Genomic DNA, 21254 nt, shown 5'->3' with positions numbered 1-21254 from the left:
ACCACTAGAGGGCAGTAGTGCACTTATTTTCCTGTATGACAACTCTTTAAAGACTAAAAAAAAAAAAAAAGACTGTTAAAACATCAGATTTTGTCTGTTTATTGACAACGGATCACACAAACACTAATTTACTGAATTCATTAACAATATACATATGTTATATAGGAAAGTATTTGTCACAGTGAGCTACTGGACTGTTGTTTTTTTTTTTTTTTATTAAATGTTGTCGCAAGTCTGGCATTTTGGGCTTGCACTGTGATCCTGAGGTTTTTTCATCTCATTTATAGTCAGTTTTTCCTCATCAGTTATTCCTGGCAACCCTGCTGAAAGTACTGTTAACTCCAGAGAAACACTGATATTGAAAGAGATACTTGACGTTATAAGACCAATATGGCCACCAATACTGCCGCTCAGCTGGCACTGGTTTGAATTGGTGCCCACAATTTTAATTCTATAAATAAAGATATTACTGAAGTACCCAGGAAGAAGCGTGTACAGACAAATCCTCACAATTACAGTCCCAACAGATGGAGCAGGTCCTATGTATCATCTGTTTGGCCGGCTCTGTTGCACATGAGTTTGGCTGCCAGTGATCCGTATGTCGGAGTCTTTGCCTCGGGCTGCACTTTGTCTGTGTGGCTTCTCCCTATGAACACGGACAGCAGAGCTCATTAGATGGACCCTGCTGCCAGGGCTGCAGACACCAGCAGTCAGATAAATCCAGGGTCACTGCCACCACATTCATACTGTCACTGCCAGCTAATCAATACACCATACTTACAAATAGGTCAGCACTATATTGTATTAGAGTTGATCAAAAAAACTCACCAGGAATCCTATCCATTGCGATAAAATTACGATCTTGCTGCTTTATTTTTGGCCTGTTTCGGGCTATCAGGAAAACTCCAAGGAAAGACAGAACGCAACTGGAAAAGAGTTTCAGGGAGGAGTGATACCATCGTACAGTAAATACCACATTTTAAGCTGCAATTACTGGTGTGTCAATACTTACCCAAAAAGAAACATAAAAATGTTCAGTAAAGCCAAGCCTTCAAATTCCTGGTAGAATACTATCCCTGCAAAATGAAAAATCACATTAAAATAGATTTAATTATCTCAAATGCTTTGTTTGTGAAACACAGCCCTGCAAATCCTGAGCACACATTATACTTGGATGAGGAGAGAAAATAGTTTTTTATATATAGTTTTAGATAAGTAGCAACACAGAAAATGTCCAGGATCATGACTAACCCTCTGAGTATCCAGTAAAAAAACAAAACAAATTCCTCTCAGTGACCTTTCCAATAGGCAAACTTAAGACTATTGAAACTGCGTGTTGTCTTCACTTTTATGTGATCACATGCTTGCTTCACTCCACCAGTCTTCTGAAAAAAACGGTAATTTTCTTCAATGTGTAACAAAGCTAATCGTAAAGGAAAGGTCCACCCCCAGATATAATACATCAGCAAATTGTTGTTCAATGCAGTCAATTGTGGGTTATGTGTGTAGGTGGAGAGAGCAATAATAATACTAAGAGCAATATCAGAGCAGGAGATTCTCAGAAAAAGGTGAGAGAAACTCAAATCACCACATGCCTTGTGGTGCTCCCTCCTCTATGATGGATGGCTCCCTGTGTGATTATGGGACATCAGTGCAAAGTGGTGGAAAGAGGCTGATGTTCTTCTGTTCTAACAGACTGACACCAAAAGTAGATGAATACTGTTGATGTTTTGGACTGCTGGAACATTTTCTGCTTTTACACTCCACTGAAGCGGCACTTGAAATAGCTTCAAATGACGTCACGTCACCAGTGGTAGAAGAATAACAAACAAGAACATGGATTTGGTAATGTAAGGTCCATTGTCAAAAATGGGTTTAAATCATCAAGTGTTTAGGGTGTATTTTTTACCTCAAGACAAAAAGGTTTTGAGAAGCCCTGTCTTGATTTTTTCAGATTGAACAAAAGGCACTATTACTGACAGGATAATATAGACCTGACCTGGTAGAATACACATGCTATAAATAGTGTGGGGCTTTTGCTGAACAAGGACTCCTAAGTGGTTCACAGATACAGGAGTGAATCACCATCTTGACTGTGTATTATGTTCCACTGTGTTGCTTCATGAATCGATTTCAACTACTGCAGTGAGCTTTGGAGCACATCATCATCAGAAAAAGTGTTTCCTACTAAAAAAAGAGTTTGAAAGAATATCCTCCATAGAATTATTGCTGATGAGGCAGTTTTTTTCTTTCTGCCAAAAATGAAATGAAAAGACCAAATCTAATAATACGTTTGTATTGCAATACCTTCTGCCTTCCCTGCCCTGTTCGTGTGCTTTAGTCATATTTGCTGAAACTTCCACTATATCCTCACAGTACATGAGACAGATAATGTCAATTAGCAAATATTAGGATGCTTAACAAAAATCAGCATGTAGGCATTGACACGTTAGCATGCTGATCTTAGCATTTAGCTCAAGGCATCGCTGTTTCTGCTAGCATTGTTGTTGACTCGGTAATTTTCAGCATGAATGAATGAATGAATGAATTATATATTTGTTTGGGACAGTTTGGAGCTATAGATTTTTTTTGCTAGTGAGTATATGTGGCACCCAGACAGTGTATGTGGGATTGACTTAAAATAAACTACAGTAGCTATAAAGGAACATAGTGTCACCCAGTTCACAGTGTGGCTCAGTGATGTGTTTTTAATAAGTTTTGGACCTGTAGGGCACAGAATTCTCTATATCAGGCTACACAGGAAGTACTGGATCAATTCATTGTTTATTTTGGTGTTTTCATGAGACTATCCTATCATTTTAACAGGAAAGCAGAAGGCAGTGAGTAAAACCCACAGAGAGTGACAGCTTTATGGCTGACATACCTGCAACAATGGCACTTGCGGTGAAAAACACAAAGTTGATAGGAACCACCTCTGTGGCATCAAACATTTTCATTGCCTGATTGAGAAATCTGTAGCAAGGGAAGAAAAGAATAATTGAGATGTGCAGTGAATATAATGACCTTGGTTATAGAGACAATATTTAGAGGCCTATTCATCCATCATGATACAGTAGGTGTGCTGCAGGTACAATGTCACCATGTCCAATGTGTTATTTTCCTCAGTATGTTCAGGAACTGGAAAGCCAAAATTGCATCTAGCCTGTGGGATTTGAGCAATCAAAAACAGGCTGAAAGAGAAAAAAAGAAGGTACACAGAAGTAGAGAGAGAGAGAAAACCTTGACTAACTTGATCTGGAAGGCGCAGGAGACGATCATGACGACAAGCATGACGTAGAAGATGGGGTAGATGAGCTGCAGCTGTCCTTTTATTGACTCTGTGATCATCCCTGACACAGCTTTGACTGAGATGACTGTCAGAGAAGCTGCAGCAACACACAAGCAACACAACACTTCAGCTTCACTTAGTTGTACAACTTGTAGCTATAAAGAACTTCCTCATTGGCTCATGCTGATTCGTGGGGGTAGTTAATTGCCTCCTTGTGAGTTTTGGTGAATTATTTTCTTCCATCGTGCTCTACGCGGCTCTTAACTGAAATGATAACGGAGCAAGGGCCCATTTTTGGTAGCCAGGCAACAAAGCAACCTCTGACTCCCCAAAATGGTTTAATCCATAACCTCTGCCCTCAATCAGGCAGCTTCCATTTGTTCATACCGAGCAGGGCCACCAGCAGCATCACAATGACGATATGCTTCACATTCCTCCTCTTGTACAGATAGAGCAGGATGCAAAAGATGATGGTCTCTATAAACTGTTGAGAGAAAGATCAAAATTGTTAATGCAGATTCTGTTTCCTCAAACTTTGCACTTGAACTGTACTTTTACAGACCATTTTATCTATATAAGAAAGTGCTGTGTGCAGGCAGTGAGTGGTGTGCTTTAATTGAAACAAATGACCGCGGCAGAAAAATGAAATGAATTGCTGGTCTTTAATGAGAAGGGCCCAGGGCTGTCCTTGTGAGTCCAATAGCATTCAGCTGTTCAAGGACCTCTGATATAACACCACACAGCTCTAATGGACGGAGTACAGAAGTAGAATTGAGGGAAAAAGGGCAAGCTGACCTTTAAATGTCTCAAAATCCTCCGTGTCTCTATAAATATGTTAAATAGAGGGTTCATTTCATGATTTTTGGAAATGGATTTAGAAAGACCTGGGTCATTTGCAAGAAACACCATTTAATGCTACACACACCAGAACTGTTTAATAGTCCCTTCAGATGAAATCATTTGACCTCTGGAAATAATGAGAAGACAGTGACAGATATTTCATTTCCCTCTGATTAATCAGTTAATCCCATACTGTTGGAGGCTGTTCCTCCGCAGGCTGATGAGTATTCACAATGCATTGCCAGGAATGGAAAACAGCATACCCTTTTACACACCATCAATCACTGCAGCCAGAGGCAGCAAGGCTATCTCAATTTGAAAACATCTGTCTGTCTATCCATCCATCTGTATTTTCCTAATATGAGCTTGAACATTTTCTCTTTTGTTTTTCCTCCAATAGCTGCTATTTTCTTCCCCGAGTGTGTTTGCATTGGTTCAGCAGAGAGAGCTAGACTCGAGAGCGGAATGTGGAATTATGGTTGAGAGAAATGCTGCGCGGTGAATAATGATGGCACTGCTACCCAGGGCACACATTCACTGTTTACACCACTGGCTAGCACCCCTGATGAGCCGCTAGCTGTTATCCTTTTAGATTCATCTGTGCCTGGTTTGAAGGATTATGTGCAGATAATCGGTTGTTCCACAAACAGTAAAAGGGAATATTCAGGATTTTGGAGAGATTTGGTGCCATGACAAAATAACAAGTTGAATCAACAACTCTCTGACAGTCTCAGTAAAATCACTGTACGCTTCGTAGAAGGATTATTTTTAGAGGTGATTTTGCATAATTTATAGAGGTAAAAACTGTTTAAAATAAAAAATATATATACATATACAAAGTGCAGTAGGCTACAGATCCACAGCTTCCTGAAGAACAGATAGAAAGTGTCACACTTTCTAGCAAAAAATACTGCCTCTCTCTCTCTTTACTCCTCACTCTTGAATTGAACAAAGCACAGTGTTTCCACAAGAGAAGTTTAACCTGAAAGCCGGAAAATACAGAGCTCCCTCTCTCTGCTGCTGCTATCACGGGAACACAGGCATCAATGGAAAAGCAGCAGGATGTGACCTTCTGCTGCAGAAATCTTCCTTTAAAAAACATCGAAGGTGTTTTTCGACCAAGACTGGCGTTAACATTTGGAGCCAACATTTACATTTTTTGTGATGAGTAGGTTTGGAGGAAAACACTTTGTTTCAGCTCTGTACCAGAACTGTCGCTATGGTAACGGGCTATGTTTATGCCACCCTCGCCTGGAGTGATACTGCAATAGGAGAGCATGGGTGAGTGTTAATGCACTTGCAGACCATGAGGTGGGGGCAGTATTTTATTAATACTGAGCGCAAAAACAGGACGCTCCATGTGGGCCAGAAGAACAAGAAGAAGAGGGGATCTTTTATGGGTCCAAGGATTAATTGATTCATCCTCAGAGGTCAGGTTGTTCATCAACTGGACTTTTCTTTGACAGTGGATTAATAAAAAATTTATAATTTAATTAACCCTTGAGAGTGGTCCCCGTCTAAAGGTTGCTAGGTACACAGCGACTGGTTTGAGGACATTTCAGTGGTGTGCTGCTAAAAGTACACTAAAATATACTGTAACCCATTTGGGCATACAAACAGCAGCTCCCAGACAACAAGCTCACACGTACTGATCTCAGGCAGGAGAGTTATAAAGGGTCACGTACAAAGTAAAGCAGGAAGTGCCAGCTGACGGCATAGTACTGGACCAGATGGGCTGTGATGTGAGTGGTATTGTGGGGGGCAAAGGTCACCAGGAGATACGTTCCTGTTATCGCCAGGGTGCCACCTATGAAGAGAGAAAGAGAGCAGAGTGGTGAGACTGTAGTGAAAAGCTTTTTTCATATTGGTTTAACAGATCCATTGACTTTGACATTTACCTTACTCAATGAAACAACACGCTTAATGTAACTTTAGTTTTATTTTCATGTATTCTTTGTCATTTTAACTATTACCTTTTACATTTTACATCTGTTGTTGGTTTGTATAAGCCTTTGCAAATGGGGCACTGCTTAACAACAGCTTGTTTTCAGTGATTTCCTCCCTTTATAAATAAAACATTCATGCAATTAAATGTTTCCAACATGTGGCTGATAATGTCTCTCTGCAGTTGCAACAATACAATAGCAAAAGTGGCAAAAAAATTGCTGATGATTTATCTAGTAAACCAACACTATGCAGGCCTGTGTGGCGCTGATATTAATTTTCAATCTAGCAGCTGCAATGATCGTCATTGTGACGGCCATCACAATCATGTAATTCAGCAGCAGGCTCTACACATTGTTATGAAACATAATAGCTTTTCATGAAACAATAAAATAGGATGGGTCTGTTGAACAGATTGTGCATTTTCTTTCCACTGGCAGCAACACACAGCCATTAGACTTTTTAACTAGAGGATTAAATATTTGATTTCTATCTCAGTCAAGGTGAACTGTTTCCTCTCACACTGATCTAATCTATGAAGTCACTTTGATATATCTGAAATCTAAGATGGTACTTCTTAAGTCAAACTGAGAGAGCACGTACTGCATGTCCTCAAGTGCTATGATCCTCGAGTGTGCTTACCAACAATGTCAGAGGCGCGCACCGTCTCCTTGAGGAATACCATAGATATGACAGCGCTGGCTGGGAAGTGAAAATATATTCCTGTTAGTTTAACCGCCAATAACACGCCAGTTACCAAGCAGTCAAGTACAGTATAATCGGAACTTGAACACAGTTTTATACTCACACTGTAGTTCGTTTAAATCAGTTTAACACTCTAGACACCAAATAATTTACGTTGTAGATTAAAATCAGCTTGCTCTCTGCTGTTTATCACATAACAACACAACAATCAAAGCTTGTCCCTGGACGATAAAAGCATAATTGGTGTTCAGCCATTTTCTGTAACCTCATATTTTGAATTGATTGTTTTTTTGATACAAGTCAGTTTGATCACAAGCAAGGTCATATACTTGCTTGAATATTGGCTTGATTAAAATACCAATTATTTAATCAATAGTGTTGCAAACAAACTACACTATTATATACATGTATACTGTAACTGGAAGAGGAGTAAACAGATTTTACTGTGCAGCATGCAATGTGAGAATATCACTGATTTCTCATACATACATATATACATATATATGTGTATATTGTATATATACACAAATGATATGCAGTTACATATACACACAAGCACTCAGTCATGCACACTTTACCATATAAATGCATGTCCACATGATCAGATACATGCACACATGATGAACACACATTACTTGACATGTTTATATTGATCAGCCTGATAAAATCTGTCACCTCGCTTAGATAAATGGAACTCATTAGGACTTCATAACACCAGCATCAAATTACAGCAAGATGCTATTCCATGGCACATTCTTCACCTCCCCATTCATCAATATCATTGTCAGAAACTGCGACGCTGAAAATGCAATCAGTTTCACACGAGCTAAGCCTCAGATTAGTCTTCTTAATGTTTCCCCGGGATATGCACCGAACTGAATAAACATACAGCATTTGGCTGTATGATAGCGAGACAGGCAGATATGCATGCAGACGCACAGACATGCAGATAAACAAGCAGATACACAGATGGATGGCCACACAGGCGGACTAACTGCCTGAGACAGAAAAACAAACTAGCAGACAAACAGGCAGTGGACAGACTGACAGGGAGGCAAATAGACATGCAAGTGACAGCAGCCTGTCACAGTGAGGAGGTCAGCTTATATAATACACTGTGGCTGCTGTGTTGGAGGTCCTCAGCACTTAACAACACTATTGAGTGCCTAATTTTACATCCTTTTCTGCCATTATTTCAGCAGAGCCAGCTGTGTTTGTGGCGAGATTTTGGGCACAACTGCAGTGAGCCACTGCCAGCCAGCCGGGCGTACAGGTGATGGCACGGAGACAGAGGCAGACTAATTGAATGGACAAATTGCTGCAAAATACTGAAAAACAGACAGACAGGCAGTTTGAGTTTGTGTACAGGCTCTGCCACCATCATAAGGAGATTAGCTGCAGAGCATAAACAGCTCAATATGTCAGACACACAGCATGTCATGCGGGGGTTCTCATGGATGTTGACTGACTGTACAGCACAATTGCAGTTTTATTAGCAAACGTTTCCACCTGAGGGTCAATTTTAGGCAACACTAATAAAGCCAAGCCATGAAAAGCTTTACTATAAACAAAAAACATAAAGATTCAAGTTAAATTAAGAATTTTCCATGCAGGTATGCTCAGTGGCTAAACAAAATTATGCTGAAACAAGGTACGGGTGTGCGTAACGCCGCAGGGACAAATTGGAAGTTTATAAAGGCCCTCGTTGGTATTCTGATGAAACAGGGGGTTGTTAAATATTTCATACTGCGAGCATGTTAGCATACACATTTAGGACTCCTTCTTTGCCTCTGGGACCAGCTGGATCTAACAAGTAACCATAGCAACTCCATACAAAGTGCGATTCACACGGCTTGATAAAATGAAAAAATGTGGCAACAGGAACCTCTGGGGTACACAGTTCTGTCACTGCTCCTGTGTGTTTACGGAGGGATGTGTGTGAGTTTGTGTGTGTGTGCTTTAGATCAGTACTGCCCCTCTACATGCTCTCTCTCAGATGTGTGCTGATGGGAACTTCCCTGTGGGAAAACACACCATGTCAAACACTCTTTCACCACCCGTATCTGACATGTACGGATGAAAGCAGCGAAAGTTGAGCCGTCATCTCCCAGAGAAGCCCAAATGTAAGAACTGTTGCCACATTGCACATATTGTATGTTCACAGTGTCACAAATGACAAAAAATATTATAAGGTTGTTCTGTATAAAAAACAGTGTATTAAGACTGGCTTTCAGAAACTCTTGACAAATGTTGTAATATATAGATTCTGTATATAGAGTTTTATAACATAACAGATTAGCTTATAAAAATCAAAGGTCTGAATGACAAACATAACTTTGTAATGATACCTTGATTTTCCAATGTACATGTCTCAATTAAAGCCAAAGATCTGTTGGAACTGATACAATCTGACTGCTCCACACAGTGCTAAACAACACATCTTAGTCAATGGTACAGTGCTGCAGATCTGACATCTGTGAGCGATGCTGATGCAGTGTGTGAATCAGTTTTCTGTTTATTTTCACCATGCCAACCTCCCGTCTCTTTTGCATGTGATGACATGGTATCTGACGGAGGGAGCTGATGCTCTGCTCCATACAACAGCATTTGGGGATGATGCTGTCATTCCTAATAGAGACTGGTGGGCTCTGTGGATGGGGACAGTGGTAATTGCTCTCCATGGAGCATCAGAGTGCCAGTGTGACATGCAGGGAAAAGCGGATGACAGCAGCATCATCAGCTCTCCCGATCTCGTCCCTCTCCTCCTCTGCTTCTGCTTTCCACTCCGTACACATCTCTGCCTGTTGTCTTATTTAATTCATTCTCTCCTCTCCTTCGCCTGGCTTCCTCTCACCTCATCATCTTCTCCTCTCAGCATCCAACCTCCTTTCTCCTCTCCTACACCCATGCCAAATACTTGCCTCCCTCTTGTTTACTCACCCAAGGCCTCCCACTGCCCCCTCCCCATCCCCCCCACGCAGCTCTTAGTATGCACAACAGCGCAACAGGAGCAGTGTGTGTGTGTTGTGTGTGTGTGTGAGTGGTAGCAATCTCTGGTCAAAAAAAAAATTCCACTAGACTGGGTGTTTTTACACACACAAGTTAGTACGCATTTGTGTGTGCCTGTGTGTGTGCCTGTGTGTGTGCGTTTGCACATTTGCATACAGTGTGAGTCAGTAAGAGGTGAGAGGAGGAGTCACGATGGCAGACAGCAACCTGCACATTCCCCCCTCAGCTCCTCTTGCTCGCTCTAAGGAGGACAGACCGTGTCACGGCTGCAGACATCTTCCTCTCCTTTCACCTCTTCATCTCTGACTTCATTAATTCTTCAAGACGCTCTTCAGCTGCATATTATTCATGCACACACCAATGCAACACTAGTGTCTAGCAATGTTTTTATAGGGATAACAATGACAGTAAAATGTAATTGTTAATACCTGTGACTTCAAAGAGAGCTATCATGTCAACGTTACACACACTGACAAAGCTCTGAGAGGTCACTGCTCTCATTCGAGTATCATGCTTTAGTCCTGTTATTGTGGTTAAAGCGTTTTATCAAGTAATTGCTCACTGAAGCAAGTACACCATACACGACTACAATGAACAAGAGGCGCAGCCTTCTTAACAAGATTTGTGGTTTCCTTCAGTGCTTTATTTAAACCATTCATCCACTTATGAGACGTGACTATAGGAAAATCGTTGGAAGCGTCAGGGTAATAGCTGTCATTAATATCCATGACTCACCACCACCTCCAGCGTGGTGAGTGATGGGTGGCGGGAGGTAAGAAGTGAACCTGTTCAATATTTAACCTGAGGTAAAGTAGAGTGTTTGCACTGAGCCAGCTGCCAGCTGTAGCAACCGGGCAGGCTTTGTTTTGATTGGCTAATGAATCTGGCCTAGTTCATGACAGCTTTAGTTCACACAGTGAGCTGTAAAAATGATCATGTCTATAGTGGGATGTTGGTTTATAATGTCCCAAGTAATTCGACTTCCTGAATCACCCATAAAATTTGAAGCATGAAAATGCACATATTCACCTTCTGGCTCCAGTGCTGGATAAAAATTGGAAGAATAGTCAAAAATAACACATGCACCTACACACTGACCCGCTGTGATCACAAGGTCTCGGTTTTAATTTATTCTCAAAAGCAACAGCATAAAGCAACAGTTGGACGTTTCTTTTTAAAGCACATTTGTAAGCGTGAGAGACTCCACTGAATGAAATGAAGACCTATCGGCCTTGCCAGTGTAGGTAGATGTGTAGTCGTGATACACAGGATGGAAATAACAGTACTACTACTGTAGATACAGAACTTCATTAATGCAGTCCATTTGCATGTCCTGGTATTTGAACAAGATGCTGTTAAAATGCACTGATATTTAAAACACGTAAGAGCAGAGATACACCAAAGAAGAACAGAAGCATTGTTGCAGTTTAAAACTTTTGGATGCCAGCTCTCTACACCTTTAGGTCTAGAGATGCTCTGATGAAGGTCATATTGAAAGGTTGCTAAATAAAGTGTTATATTGCATGGATCGAAGTGCGATGATATCTTCACTTCTAGCACCTTAGCAAAGATTTTGCCAGGTGGACCGTTTTAAAATCAATTTAAAAATGTCAGAAATAATCTTAACAATTATATATAATAATAATCTTTTGCATGTGTGAATATAAAACTCATTCTAAGGTAACTAAAACATTCTTATTTTCAAGGAAAACATACTTATGCATTTTATATTCAATTTCTGCCAGTAGATCCTCCTAAATGTTACACACTGGACATTTAATTCACGGATGATCACTTGATCTGAGTTCAGTTTCAGCTGCCAACATAATCAGGACATTTAAAGTGATATACAACAGAACTTAACATTTTAGGTGTATAATCTTTAGTGGTCTTCTTGCAGTCCTATTGGCACAAGCTTGACCTCTTTGGTTAAATTTGTCCTAATATTTTATCTTTTTATGATTTTTTTCTCAAATTTTCCAGTAAACAGTAGATACTGGTACTACTATGGTACTGGTATGTCACTCACAGCCGTAAAACCTGTCAGCCGTTCAGAAAAAGAACTTCACATGGCAACAATTCCTGTTGTTCCCCAAGGAAGCAACCTTTCCTCCTGCCTCCATGCATGGATAATGTATGAGGGTAAAAAAAAAGGCTGCACATACCTATGACAGACACACAGCCCAGCGGGGCTATGAGTGATGCTGGGGCAAAGCCATAGGCAGCAAAGTTCCCCAGCTCCCCGACACCCATGAGAGCCACACCACACCACCACATCCCAGAGGTGTAGTAGGGTTTGGAGCCACGCTGAGCTTGACGGACGTGGGCATATTTCTGTCAGGAAGAGAGGGAACAGGAGCCTGAGGCATTAGTCAGATTGAGTGGATCTAATAACTGGAGAGCTACAAACTCAAAGATACACCACACAGACAATACTGTATGTAAGACTTGAAACACAAGGTGCAATTTAAGAGATGCTACAGCATTACAGAGACTAAACCATAACACCCTCTGCTGATTAGCATTTCATCTCAGAAGAGACATGACACCAATTAAGTAAATCAATGAGGTGGGAAGTTGTACAAGGCAAAACACAAATGTATACTTCATAATCATTAACAATTCTATCTTTGCAAGCTTACGCTGCCTAATAAACAACGGCTATCAGCCTTTCCCAGAACTTTTTCACATTTAGTTCAAGCTGTCACGCCCTCTCGACCTGTCATACACACCCTGCCGCTGCCACAAACACCACAGTCTCTGCACCTGCATCAAAAGAGTTTTTGCATTTGCTACACAGCGTGTAATTGAGCAGCGACGTTACTTTGGTATTATCTAAATCATGCAGTGGAAAAAAAACAACACAGCCTCTAAAGCCTGTCAGTCTAGTAGAGGCTATAGAGGGTGTAGGCTTGAAATTAATGAATTACATTTACTCTCTAAATGACTTGGTTTGATTATTTAAGAGCATGCAGCTCAAAAACAATTGCAAACACTTAACTTGAAATAGTGCCGATAAGGCATCAAGTACACATTATAAGCGAACTGATTATTGCTAATCATTACATTCAATTAAATAGATTTGCTTTAAACATTGACTTCTAAGAATTGTAATACAAATAGGCTTCATTAGCATGAAATACAAAATCTCTTCTGTCTGCTGCACAATGCCCGCTGTGAACAGTCACAACCTATGTGTACGTTCACTAAAATCCTTACGAACACATAAAGAGTCTGCTAAAGACAGAGCAAACTGTCAGAAGAAAGGCAGTCTCACTAATGAGTCTTTGCAGGCATTAGGTGCCTGCTGCGTGCCGAGTGTCTGCTGTACAGCTGGATTCCAGCGGTTCCTACCTGTATGTTGAGTGAAATGCTGATGAGGACATTCCCACATATGGAGATTATGATTCCCAGGAGATAGGTCTGTGGGAACAAACAGTAAACAGACACAAGATTAGGTGACGCTCCACTTGTCACACAACAACTCCAAACATCCCATAATGGGCTCTGCACGTCTTCCCTCCAGCTGTCACATCTGTCATTTCCATGACAACCACAAAGAGCGATGTTCCATTGGTGCTCTGTTCAAAAGCATTAGCGTGTATGTGTGTGTGTGTGTGCTCCTGCAACAGAGGCTTCTAGGGTTACTTCACACATCCAGTTAAAAGTAACAGACATAAACACAGATATTTACCACACAGGCAAAAACACAAACACTCCCTCAGCCTCTTAACATTCCCACGATATACGACACCTCACAAAAGGTCTGGATGCAGGCTGGTACACACCTTGATACTCACAAACACCCCTGGCCATGACACATAGTAAAGGTTTTGGGAATTGAACTCAGACAATGAATTGTTGGTAGAAGTTGATAACAGCAGCAAATTATAACAAGACTACAGCCACGCTAGTGGCTCTGTGAGGCTGTACTTAGAAACAGCTAAATGCTAACATTTCCTAACTAGCAGTACTACACAGGTCTGTACAGCTGAGGTTGATGGGAATTAGGGGTGTATAAAAAAAATATAAAAAAATAACCCCTGGGTCATGATTCATATTGTATCACCAGATTCTTGCCAATACACAGCCCTAATGGGAATGTCAGTAGTTTTGGTCAATAACCAAAGTATTCGAAAAATCACACTTTTGACCTGATGAGGCTGCTATATGGAAGTATAAGGGATCAGCAAAGGTTGTAACGCTGTGATATTTTCACAGTATGATGTCTCAGACAATATCAAGATTTGATGGTATCATGGTGTATTACACAATTTGTGAAATTGTTGCCATCCAAATATGCCTTGTATCATGAGACTCTTATTATTTTTTTGATGCGTTTAAAAAATTACACAATATCATAAGGTCCTTCATATACGAGGAAAAGATAAAACGCACATCTTTTTTGTAGCCAACTCTCAGTAGGATTGCATAATTGGTGTTAAAGCGATGGAAGGAGAAACATGATCCATTTGCTTTAAGTGCTTCAAGAATACTCCGGGCTACTTTCCCCCATATGCTTGGAAAATTATTGCCAAGAGGAAATTCAATTTTAGGTCATAAACACACTGGTTGCTGTGGGCGGACAAAGTTTACAAAGAAATGAAAGCGCAGCCCAGTGGGGGTGGAACACGAATGATGAAAACCTAAAGAAAGAAACTCAATCACTGTAAGAGAAGTAACAGCAGCCAAGCACATCCAAGTATTCATCCCTTGAAAGAGCATTATGGGAGATATGGAGGATGGAGATAAAATAGGGAAGGGATATACAGTGATGGGAGCTAAAACAAAGGAATAGGAGACAAAGCAAGAGAGAGGAGTAAGCTGGAAAATGAGAGGGAGAAAAATATGTAAAGAGGACAGCAACACTAGATTAAAAAAATAAAAGTGATGAGAGAGAGTCAATGTTCAGGTTCAGTGGTCCATTCTGCAAGATAACACAGGCAGTGGGTTATTGTCAATAATATCCATCTGATATTGTTGACAATGAGATAACAGCACTGTAGGCCAAGGCTGGCAGAATGAAAGAAGTGTAAATTAATTCCTCTGGTCTCCAAACAGAACAGCTGATTGCTATCGCACAATCCAGAGGTCGTCCATCGCTGTGTCAGAGCACATTATGAGACATCCTCAGTAGAAATATGACGCATCTCTTGCACCGAGGGGACGGAGCTGTCATTACAGGTTAACTAAGGAACAAAGCCCACTCTCTGGACAAGCAAAAAAGCCATAACCATCTGCTCCTTCTGCCTCAGAGAATACAGTGAAGCATACAGAGCATACGCCAGACAAAATGAGGATGAACACAGTTTAGTAACCTTTGTTTTAATTATATAACAGTGTCTGAGACTGAACATCAAAGATCTCACATCCCAGCTGCAGAACTGTTGCTTTACACTAATCTTCACAAACCATCAGGTATTTCTTTAGACTTACAAACTGTGTAATAATCTTGTGTACACTCAATACAATACTCAGTGTACCAACAATTGTATATTTTCACTGGAGACAAATTAAGATCTGCACCTCCTCAAGACCTCCAGGGTCTCCAAGCTGCTGCCATTAACGGCGTATGTCTGATATTTATGTAACTTATCATCAATGTATAGCACTAACAACACTGATTGCTTGATCAATTCCATAAATTAATTTCTGTTTAGATAAGACTAAGAGTCTACAGCCATGCCAAGCTCTGTGAAACTGCACGGTGGTTCTTCGAGCTAAATGCTAATGTCAGCATGCTAACATGCTCACAATGAAAATGTTAACATGCTGATGTTTAGCAGATAAAATGGGGTTTCTGGGAATGTCAGTTTTACAGGTACAAGTAATGGACAATTTTACCTGATGATGGAATTTAATGGGATCCCTAAAACTATTAAAATTCATCCTGAGGGAGACATTAATGCGTGTACCAAATCTGATGGCAATCCATTCAATAGTTGTTGAGATGTTTCACTCAGAACCAGAAATGTCCGTCTGATGGTGCTAGGAAAAGTCAAGGATTATAAAAATCTACAGATTGATCCTCTGCGGATCATGATTGTCTGTATGCCAACTGATATTGTCCTTTTAAGAACGAGGCACATTGTGTGGCCAAAATTAATGCCACAAAAAATCCAAATAAAACAAATACATAAAGTGACTTGTTTCATACAACATTAAATACAACACAAGATGGGCAGACGGGTTACCCAATGATATATTGTCCAATATTGCCCAGAAAACATACTATGACAGTGACTGAGTTCCATATTTGCATCTCAGTTTGGAGTTTAATTATGGTTGAATGTGGAGTCATTCTTCACTGTCAACATGTCATACACACACATTGAGACCTAAGTGAGACCTAAAATATAGGTATATCAATCAACATTCATATCAGTCAAAACTGACAAAATCACTCAAGGGATTGATTGTTTACATTTCTCAACATGACGGGAATACACTTTCACAGTCACCTGTTTGATGATACGATGATGTAACACATCCACAAGATCTGTGGTCTGTGCACCAGAAGACCAGAAACACAAGTCTGATCCTCACTTCTAAGCACACAGTAGAGGTGAAGAAATGAGGAAAGACTTAGCTGCCGCTTTCCCTAAAACCTACAGCCCAGTTTCAATTACTTTTGACTCATCTGATCATCGCACAACATAATTCCACCCAACAGCCCACTTTAAAGCAAAACCACTTGTGTTGTACCCTCTTTATTGCATAACACAACTCATCATCTCCTCGCTAGCCTGATAAAGAATTTAAGCCAAGTGGATTTCTGGGTGATTTTAAATTCAAAACCACCACACACACTCCAGTCTTACTCCTCTATTTCACAGCCCGTCTCTAGCTTCTCTTCACCCTCTGCGCCACATTCACCTTGACACTAAGTCTGATGAGTCCACTGACCTGTAAAACACCTACAGCTAGGATGATACCACACCAGAGGTAAACAGGATTAAGACTCCACTGTGTGTGTGTGTGTGTGTGTGTGTGTGTGTTTGTCTATATGTGTGTGTGTGAGATGATTTCAGCGTATCAGAGGTAGGATTTAGGAGTAGGGGGTGGGGAGCAGATGGGCAGCCCGATGATGAGATTCCTAGGGAACTGATATGACATCAAGGTAAAGAGTGTGTGTTTGCGTGTGTGCAATAATAGACTCCATCGTCAAATGCTGCAGCAGACGGACAGAGAGGGAATGTGGTTGGCTGACTGCATAAGGGATGACTGCAGCTCTGTGGTAATTCATGATCAGACAGACGGCGTCACCCATTCAGGCCAGCTGTGCTCTGTTTGCTAAACTAAGATCAATAACCTCGTCGAGCTTTACAGGACAGAGTGTAAGTTGCCCACTGCTTCGCTGTTACTGAGCACATCAGGAGGCTGGGTTGATACTGAGAGAGGCCAGGTGGCAGAACGAGGTGTTTGACTGTGTGTTAAGAGTACAAGGTGGTGGATGTACAGCCTGAGGATAGTTTATTCCACAGACTTCACACAGGAGATGTAGCAATTTGAAGTGTGAGGAGGGTTTCATCTCACCTTTTATTGGATTAATTTACGTTAGATTCGGCTTGCCAAGCAAAGTGAAATTGAATCTAATAACAGTAAATGGTTATTCTTTTAGTTTTGTTCGTTTGTTGTCTAAGAGAGAGAGTGCATGCATTTGCAGCTTGCAGCGGCCACAGCGGGAATCAAGCACCTCACCCAGACAGCGGGAGCTTAATGCTCTACCCATCGAGGGAGACAAATCCACACGAGAGAGAGTGTGGGAAAGAGAGAGAGGAAGCGGGAGAACGAGAGTGAGGGAGATCGAGAGAGAGAGAGAGAGAGAGAGAGTTTTCCTGTCACAGGAAGAGCAAACAAAGCGGTGGAGGCAGGCGAGGCCGGTATGCTGGGAGTGCCTTTAGCTTGTCGGGCTTACTTAGCAAACATTACACACTTTACTCAAGGACAGCAAGAGACTTCACACCTCAAAGCTCCCTGTGTTGCACTGTACTTGTGTTTTTGCTATTTCGGATTTCACCATTGATGTTTTACATAGCTGAACATTTTTCTGCTTTTAAACTTCACTGTGCAGGAGCTGCATGGGAAATATTACAAGACAAGGCCTCTTTATCTTTGCAGTGGTGGAAAGTAACATTTACTTTGAAACTATTTCAAACATTTATACTTTATACTTCTTCCCCAGTACATTTGTATTCCTATGTATGTTTAACTTATGTGAAGTGTCTGAGTACCATGAAAAGTGCTCTATAAATAATAAAATGTATTATTACATCTATTTAAGAGTACTATGTATGGTATAGGTAAAGGTATGGCTGGAGCCCCATAGAGAGGTGAAACTACAAAGTTGACCAGCTTGATCTACATTCTCCTCCTTCTGTAGGATTGTATCTCATTAGGCATTAACTAGGACCCAGTGCTCTTATCATTCCCACATATTTTGGTCTGTCCATAAGTTCAGTTGGGACATTAATTAATGGATCCTGGGTTTTAATGTTTTGATCTTTCTCTGTGTTACAGAGGTTGAAGTGATATCACAGCAACTAAAACTGTACCAAAACGCTGTCTTCACACAAACCCCTATGAACCTTTTCATAGAAGACACTGTGTTATACCCTTTGTCCACAGAAAGGCAGGGGTAAAAAACAGTGGTTAAAATGGGATTTTTACTCTCAGGAAATAGACTGCTGCTTAGTGCTTTTTTAAAAGTCTTATTCTTTATTTCTCGTTTTTGTTTACAATACAAGGGACCAACAGCACTTACATAAATGCCTCTGTACTGAACTGGACCTGAACCCTTTCTAGTCCTTTCATTCTGCACTTCAGGATCTCAAAATGTTATTAAAGAAACCCTCTGAATGGACTGGGGCCATTCAGTTATGACTACTTTTACCTTTGATACTTTAAAGCAGCTACAAGGAACTTTCATTTTGTGTTGATTCTGGCCTGTGGACAAAAGCGGTAGTGTTTTCACCACCTTGTTTCATTGATTTGAAGGGGAATCTGACTAAATCTGACCTGGTGCAGGCATTAAGAATAACTATATAGAAACAGCCGGTCTTCTCGTTGATGGCCCTGTTTGTTTATGTAGGCCACATAGAGGCATCAGTATTATATTGAGACTGTTTCATAATCAGTTAAAAACTCCTTGTAGTGTGTTTAAGTACAGCTTACTACTACTTTCATTTCTAATGAAGTAAAACTTGAACGCAGAACTTTTACTTACTTCTTCCACTGCTGCATCTACATTTGCCCAGTTTGCACAGACTATAATTGTAGGGTTGTTCCAGGCCAGTCACACCATAAGAAAGCTGATTATACTGCAGCTTTCTTTTAGCTTTGTCTAAATGTAATTAATTTGTTACAAAAGGTGGGATTCCGTTGAACAAAATGTCACCAGAGAGAACATTTGACACTTAAGAACTGACAACTTAACTGGCAAACAACGATACAGGCTCCGAACAGCATGGTTAATTTTAAACGCTCCTGCCAGAGTCTTAACAAGAAACAGCAAAATTACTGTGAGAATTGGAGAGGGTAATTGGATTCTTTAACCTGACACGGATACTGATTGTGAAAAAACTAGGCAATAGATCAAAGAAATATCCTGGTGTTCTTTTACTCAACACTCAAAACTCAAACAGGAGTCCAACTGCAGCAGTCGAGCGAGTTTGAATATCAGTAAACAGTATCAACAAAAGTCAGCAAAAATGCCTGAGCACGTTCCTCATCAAGGCACAATCAAGGACGTGTCAAATTTTCTTCACTAGACCTTTTCTGTCCGCTGTCTTGTGGCGGCAACTTGTGTATCTTTTAAATTAAATCAGTGTATTGTGTAAATTCCATTACATGAATGTGATAAGAGATAAGGTCAATTTGAGTTTCTAGTCATTTCTGAGTGGAAGTTTTTCACCCTCAAGGTACAAACTTTACATAAGGCATGAACAAATTAAAATAGGATTGGACTAAGCATCAGAATCTGCTCTGAATACAAACACACACACACACACACACACATATACTTGTGGGCATCCTGTTTTACCTACTGTACCCTTCATCCATCTGACCTTGTAAGGACATTTATCATCCTCATACATGCAGGCACATGTAACATTACACACACACAACCCTTGTAACAAGCAATTTTCACAAGCGTGTACTTGCACAAAGCAAACTATGATCACTGGATCACCAAGACTTGCACCCATCTGCAAAGCATGTTGAGCTGCTAACAGCGAGCCTAAGTCTAAACTACAGCTGAAGCAACAGAAGCTGACGGAGTGACTGACAGCACTGATCCTCCTCCTCCTCCTCACTAGGACACTGACCCACAGACAGACAGACAGATAGACAGCATGGCCCTTTGTGCCCACTGACAATGGGGATCTGTCCCTCCCTCGGATGGGCTGATCTCTGGATGAAGCCCTTCACTTTCTGCTCAGAGGTGGTGGGTACAGAAGAGGCATGGGTGAGAGGAGTGTCAGCTCAGAGATGGTCAGCTCAGATGAGCGACAGAGGAAGATGGAGAAAGACTATATATGTTGGTATCCTAACTGTATAAATTCTGTTATGTATGTTCGATTATATGAAAATATGCTAATATGCTAGGAACACGATCACAAAAATGATGATTGCCACTGCCACCCATAAACTACTGCCTGACTGAACAAAGGCTGTGAGCAGACTGCGAGCAAGGTCACAATTGAATTGTTTAATGTACATTCAATAATACAGAGGTCTTGGACAAGATGGACAGCATACTCACATTTTTTCTACTCTACAACTAGCAGGACTAATAGGAAGAAGGGCAATGATGTCATTAAAATCAAAATGGTTTATTGCCTTGGAAGCAAGAATGCAAAAGCAAGTGAATTATACAGCAAAGTGTTGTCTGATTATGTCATTTTATGAATATCTTGTGTCCAATATATTTATTTTGGCTCAATGATGGCACATTAAGTACTATCAGGGATATTTATATTAATCCTTTGGGGGCTGTGAATATCCGCTTACACAGAGCCAGTCGCTGCTCCGGACCAAAGTGATGGACAGACAGACAGACAGACAGACAGGCAGGCAGACTGACTGCAATGTCTGCTACCAGAAGAAGAATTATTAACTCAGCACAGTGATATAGCCAACTTTGTTGCAGAAGTATTTTAGCTAACCAGCTATTTTTAGTCTTCCATCCCCCACCTTCTTCACCTCCCATGGAAACTGGCAATGTAGTCTTTAGTCGTACAGTAGCTCTTGAAGAAAATTCTACACAAACTTTACCACCTGCAACAAATAACTCTCAGAAAACTCAGACTTAACAACATTTAGAGATGCTTCAATGAGGATTTTATAACAGGAGGAGCCAACCAATGGGACAATCTCTCAAAACCTTGGTGCACTCCTTTAAAATCAACATTTTCAGTCGCACCAGTGCAAACAGTTTCCACTCTGGGAGGCAGTTAAAATGCGA

The 21254-nt window shown here is 40.8% G+C and overlaps 1 protein-coding gene across 1 annotated transcript in view; it reads right to left on the bottom strand.

Annotated features, from left to right (window-relative positions):
* Positions 1 to 83: 83 nt before the first annotated feature.
* The window catches only part of LOC118336517 (NIPA-like protein 2), a 22326-nt gene continuing 1155 nt past the window's right edge, over positions 84 to 21254 (bottom strand). The window contains exons 2-11 of the mRNA XM_035673179.1: positions 13142 to 13210; positions 11953 to 12121; positions 6716 to 6775; positions 5815 to 5936; positions 3677 to 3773; positions 3251 to 3386; positions 2885 to 2973; positions 1013 to 1076; positions 829 to 926; positions 84 to 646 (exon numbers count right to left, since the gene is read on the bottom strand). Of these exons, the coding sequence (XP_035529072.1) occupies positions 540 to 646; positions 829 to 926; positions 1013 to 1076; positions 2885 to 2973; positions 3251 to 3386; positions 3677 to 3773; positions 5815 to 5936; positions 6716 to 6775; positions 11953 to 12121; positions 13142 to 13210 (1011 nt within the window). The 3' untranslated portion in view covers positions 84 to 539. The remainder of the gene's footprint in view (positions 647 to 828; positions 927 to 1012; positions 1077 to 2884; positions 2974 to 3250; positions 3387 to 3676; positions 3774 to 5814; positions 5937 to 6715; positions 6776 to 11952; positions 12122 to 13141; positions 13211 to 21254) is intronic.

This window comes from Morone saxatilis, unplaced genomic scaffold (assembly GCF_004916995.1).
Source record: "Morone saxatilis isolate NCDOM2014 unplaced genomic scaffold, NCSU_SB_2.0 Contig24, whole genome shotgun sequence".
NCBI classification, from domain to species: Eukaryota; Metazoa; Chordata; class Actinopteri; family Moronidae; genus Morone; species Morone saxatilis.
The sequence above is the reverse complement of the archived record's forward strand: the minus strand, read 5'-3'. Positions and strand labels throughout refer to the sequence as shown.